Source organism: Neopelma chrysocephalum, unplaced genomic scaffold, assembly GCF_003984885.1.
Source record: "Neopelma chrysocephalum unplaced genomic scaffold, ASM398488v2 Primary Assembly neopelma1_184998, whole genome shotgun sequence".
NCBI classification, from domain to species: Eukaryota; Metazoa; Chordata; class Aves; order Passeriformes; family Pipridae; genus Neopelma; species Neopelma chrysocephalum.
The window spans coordinates 4,362-10,058 of NW_020938606.1; the positions used below are offsets into that span (position 1 = coordinate 4,362).

General features: G+C 52.9%; 1 protein-coding gene across 1 annotated transcript; it reads left to right on the forward strand.

The window, feature by feature from the left end:
• Nucleotides 1-1,882: 1,882 nt before the first annotated feature.
• LOC113962769 (ATP-dependent DNA helicase Q4-like) lies at nt 1,883-5,470 on the forward strand (the record flags this gene model as incomplete). The annotated part of the gene is made up of 4 exons (XM_027673538.1): nt 1,883-1,918; nt 2,533-2,718; nt 3,635-3,817; nt 5,326-5,470. Coding segments are annotated over exons 1-4 (550 nt in total), but the record flags the coding sequence as incomplete, so codon positions are not given.
• Nucleotides 5,471-5,697: the final 227 nt, after the last annotated feature.

Sequence of the window (5,697 nt, forward strand, 5' to 3'; positions counted from 1 at the left end):
GTCCCTGTGCTGGGCATGGAGAGTGGTGGGATGGAGCTGCATCCCATTGGGATCTGGGCACCAGGGGTGTCTCCAGGGATCAGTGCTGGGGATGGAGAGTGATGGGAATGATGTTGGATCCCATTGGGATCTGGGCACCAGGGGTGTCCCAGTGCTGGACATGGAGAGTGGTGGGAATGGAGGTGGATCCAGGTGGGATCCGGGCACCAGGGGGGTCCCAGGGATCAGGGGCGGGGATGGAGATGGATCCCGTTGGGATCCAGTCACTGGTCACCAGTGGTGTCCCAATTTTGGGCCTGGAGAGTGGTGGGGATGGAGCTGCATCCAGCTGGGATCCAGCACCAAGGGTGTCCCCAGGGATCAGTGTTGGGCCTGGAGAGTGGTGGGAATGGAGCTGCATCCAACTGGGATCCAGGCACCAGTGGTGTCCCAGTGTTGGATGGAGAGTGGTGGGAATGGAGGTGAATCCAGGTGGGATCCGGGCACCGATGGTGTCCCCAGGGATCAGTGCTGGGATGGAGCTGCATCCCATTGGGATCCGGGCACTGGTCACCAGGGGTGTCCCAGTTTTGGGCCTGGAGAGTGATGGGGATGGAGCTGCGTCCAGCTGGGATCCAGTCACTGGTCACCAGTGGTGGGAATGGAGAGTGGTGGGGATGGAGCTGGATCCAGGTGGGATCCGGGCACCAGGGGTGTATCCAGGGGGAATGGAGCTGCATCCCATTGGGATCCATTGCCAGGAGTGTCCCCAGGGATCAGTGCTGGGAATGGAGGTGGATCCAGGTGGGATCACCAGGGGTGTCCCAGTGTTGGACCTGGAGAGTGGTGGGGATGGAGCTGCATCCAGCTGGGATCACCAGTGGTGTCCCCAGGGAAAATGGAGCTGCATCCCATTGGGATCCAGTCACTGATGGTGTCCCAGTGTTGGACATGGAGAGTGGTGGGGATGGAGCTGGATCCCATTGGGATCCAGTCACTGGTCACCAGGGGTGTCTCCAGGGAAAATGGAACTGCATCCCATTGGGATCCATCACCAGGGATGTCCCCAGGGATCAGTGCTGGGGATGGAGCTGGATCCAGGTGGGATCTGGGCACTGGTGCTGTCCCAGTGTTGGATGGAAACTGGTGGGAATGGAGGTGGATCCAGGTGGGATCCGGGCACCAGGGGTGTCCCCAGGGGGAATGGAGCTGCATCCCATTGGGATCCATCACTAGGGGTGTCCCCAGGGATCAGTGCTGGACACGGAGAGTGGTGGGGATGGAACTGCATCCCAATGGGATTCGGGGTTGGATCTGGGCTTGGATCTGGGGTTGGATCCAGGGTTGGATCCAGAGTTGGATCCGGGATTGGATCCAGGGTTGGATCTGGGGTCGGATCCGGGGTCGGATCCAGGGTAGGATCCAGGGTTGGATCTGGGGTTGGATCCGGGGTCGGATCTGGGGTTGGATCCGGGGTCGGATCTCAGGTTGGATCCGGGCTTGGATCTGGGCTTGGATCTGGAGTTGGATCCGGGGTTGGATCCAGGGTTGGATCCGGCCTTGGATCCAGGGTTGGATCCGGGCTTGGATCCAGAGTTGGATCTGGGCTTGGATCCAGGCTTGGATCTGGGGTTGGATCTGGGGTTGGATCCGGGGTCGGATCTGGGGTCGAATCCGGGGTTGGATCTCAGGTTGGATCCGGGCTTGGATCTGGGCTTGGATCTCAGATTGGATCTGGGCTTGGATCTGGGGTTGGATCCGGGCTTGGATCCGGGGTTGGATCCGGATCTCCGGGTTTGGATGGAGGATCCCGGAGTTGCTTTTCCCACCCATCTGATCCCAGATCCCATTCCAGGTTTCTGGGCTCCCATGGTGCCTCAAGGCCGTCTGTGTCCACTCCAACATGTCCCGATCCCAGCGGGAATCCGTCATGGAAAAGGTGAGGATCCGAATCCTCCCTCCCCGAGGCTTCCCGGGAATAATTCCCACCTCATCCCGCTTTTCCCACAGGAGAAATGGTCTCAGGAATGGGGGTTGAAACCCTAAAAATGAAGGTTGGAGCCAAAAAACAGGGATTTTGACCCGGAAAAATGAGGGATTCGGTTGCAAAAATGAAGTTTTGGGGCCTAAAAATGGGAATTTGGGCCCGGAAAGGAGGGATTTGGGCCTAGAAAGGAGGGATTTGGGCCTGGAAAGGAGGGATTTGGGCCTGGAAAGGAGGAGTTTGGGCCTGGAAAGGAGGGATTTGGGCCTGGAAAGATTTGGGCCTGGAAAGGAGGGATTTTGACCTGGAAAGGAGGGATTTGGGCCTGGAAAGGAGGGATTTTGGGCCTGGAAAGGAGGGATTTGGGCTCAAAAATGTGGATTTTAGACTCTAAAATTCTAATTTTTTTGCCCCCAAAAATGGACAATGTGGATTTTGGCCTTGAAAATGAGGGATTTGACCTGGAAAAATGAGGCCAAAACGTGATTTTTTTTTACTTTCTCCTAAAAACAGAGGTCGGAGCTTCCCGGGCTTAATTCCCAGGCCTAATTCCCGCCTCTTTCCTGCAGGTCCGTGCTGGGAAGGTGCAGGTGCTGCTCCTGTCTCCGGAAGCTCTGGTGGGCTCGGGATTGGGCTCGGGATTCCTGCCGGGCCGGGATCAGCTCCCACCCGTGGCCTTCGCCTGCCTGGATGAGGCTCATTGTGTGTCCCAGTGGTCCCACAACTTCCGGCCGGCCTACCTACGCATCTGCAAGGTCAGGGAAAAACCACGGGAAGCGGGGAAATTAGCTCAAGATCTGGCAACTAAAAGAATTAGCAAAGAATATCTCACTACTCTCCTTGAAACAACAGAAAGTCACGCTGGAACAACCGCCGGCAACCTCCGTCTCCAGAGGTCGACAAGGCCTCACCAGGCCTTACTAGTCCTCACTAGGCCTCACTAGGCCTCACTAGGCCTCACTAGGCCTCACCAGGCTTCATCAGGCCTCACCAGGCCTCACTACGCCTTACTAGGCCTCACTAGGCCTCACCAGGCCTTACTAGGCCTCACTAGGCCTCACCAGGCCTTACTAAGCCTTACTAGGCCTCACTAGGCCACACTAGGCCTTACTAGGCCTCACCAGGCCTTACCAGGCCTCACTAGGCCTCACCAGACCTCACTACGCCTCACCAGGCCTTACTAGGCCTCACTAGGCCTCACCAGGCTTCACCAGGCCTCACTACGCCTCACCAGGCCTTACTATGCCTCACTAGGCCTTACCAGGCCTTACTACGCCTCACTAGGCCTCACCAGGCCTCACTAGGCCTCACTAGGCCTCACCAGGCCTCACCAGGCCTCACCAGGCCTCACTAGGCCTCACTAGGCCTCACCAGGCCTTACTAGGCCTCACCAGGCCTCACCAGGCCTCACCAGGCCTCACTAGGCCTCACCAGGCCTCACCAGGCCTTACTAGGCCTCACTAGGCCTCACCAGGCCTCACCAGGCCTCACTCCCCAACCCGACAGAACCAACAGCAGGGAACCCACACCTCCAAAGCCACCAGAAGGAAAGAGGGGCAAAAACCTCTCTTCCTTTCTTCTTATACCCCAGTTTACATAAAAATCGTAGGGAATTATGGGAAAATCCCATTTCCTGTTTTTTTTTTAATCCCGGGATTTTCCCCCCTCCAGGTTCTCCGGGAGCGTTGGGGAGTCCGGTGCTTCCTGGGCCTGACGGCCACGGCCACGGCGGCCACGGCGCGGGATGTGGCGGAACATTTGGGAATTCCGCCGGAACAAGGGATCCCGGAGCGTTCGGCGGCCGTGCCGGAAAACCTGCGGCTCTCCGTGTCCATGGACACAGACCGGGATTGGGTCAGGAGCAGGGAACGGCGGGAGAGAGGGAGGGGGTTTTATGAGGGAATTGATGGTGGAAATGTGGCAATTGGCTCTGAAAATGTGGGATTTTACTCTGAAAATGGGGGAATTGACTCTGAAAATGTGGGATTTGACCCTGAAAATGAGGGAATTGACTCTCAAAATTTGACCCTGGAAATGTGGGAATTGACTCTGAAAAATGTGGGAATTGGCTCTCAAAATGAGGGATTTGACTCTGAAAATTTGACCCTGAAAATGTGGGAATTGACTCTCAAAAGCTGGGAATTGACTCTGAAAATGTGGGAATTCACTCTAAAATCTGGGAATTGACTCTTAAAAATCTGGGATTTCAACTCTCAACATTTGACCCTGAAAATGTGGGAATTGACTCTCAAAATCTGGAAATTGTTTCCCCAAATTTGACTGTGAAAATGTGGGAATTGACTCTCAAAAATCTGGGAATTGACTTTGAAAATGAGGGATTTGACCCTGAAAATGAGGGAATTCACTCTCAAAATCTGGCAATTGACCCTCAAAGTTTGACCCTGAAAAGGAAGGAATTGACCCTGGAAATGTGGAATTTTACTCTCCAAATGAGAGATTTGAGTCTAAAAATTTGACTCTGGAAATGTGGGAATTGACTCTGAAAAATGTGGGAATTGACTCTCAAATGTGGGAATTGACTCTGAAAAATGTGGGAATTGACTCTCAAAAAATCTGGGAACTGACTCTCAAAACATGGGATTTAACTCTCCAAATGTGGGTTTTGACCCTAAAATGTGGGAATTGACTCTCCAAATGTGGGAATTGACTCTTAAAATGTGGGAATTGACTCTCAAAAAATCTGGGAACTGACTCTCAAAATCTGGGATTTGACTCTCAAAATTTGACCCTGAAAACGTGGGAATTAACTCTGAAAATGTGGGAATTAACTCTGAAAATGTGGGAATTGACTTTGAAAATGTGGGAATTGGCTCTCAAAAATCTGGGATTCAACTCTGAAAATTTGACCCTGAAAATGTGGGAATTGATTCTGAAAATGTGGGATTTGACTCTCAAATGGAGAGATTTGACTCTCAAAATGAGGGAATTCACTCCCAAAATCTGGGAATTGACTCTCAAAACCTGGGAATTGACTCTTAAAATGTGGGAATTGCCTCTGAAAATGAGGGAATTGATTCTGAAAATCCAAGAATTGATTCTGAAAATGTGGGATTTGACTCTCAAATGGAGGGATTTGACCCTGAAAATGAGGGAATTCACTCTCGAAATCTGGGAATTGACTCTGAAAATCTGGGAATTGACTCTTAAAATGAGGGAATTGACCCTGAAAATGTGGGAATTTGACTCTCGAATTGAGAGATTTGACTCAAAATTTGACCCTGAAAATGTGGGAATCGACTCTCAAAATCTGGGAATTGACCCTGAAAACGTGGGAATTGCCTCTCCAAATGTGGGAATTCCCTGTCAATAATCTGGGAATTCCCTCCCACTGTTCCCCCCAGGCCCTGCTGTCCCTGCTCCGGGGGGAGCGTTTCGGTTCCCTGGATTCCATCCTGGTTTATTGCACGCGCCGGGAGGACACGGAGAGAGTGGCCGCCCTCATCCGAACCCAAATCCCAGGAATTCCCAACCGGAACAGCGGGAAAGGTCGGGAAGAGACGGGAAAAGGGTTTTATGGGAGGGGGAGGGAAAAGATCCTGAGGGGAGGGAAGGGTTGGGAAGGGAAATGTGGGATTTGAGCCTGAAAATGTGGGAATTGAACTTGAAAATGTGGGAATGGACCCTGAAAATGTGGGAATTGACCCTGAAAATGTGGGAATGGAGCCTGAAAATGTGGGAATTGACCGTGAAAATGTGGGAATGGAGACTGAAAA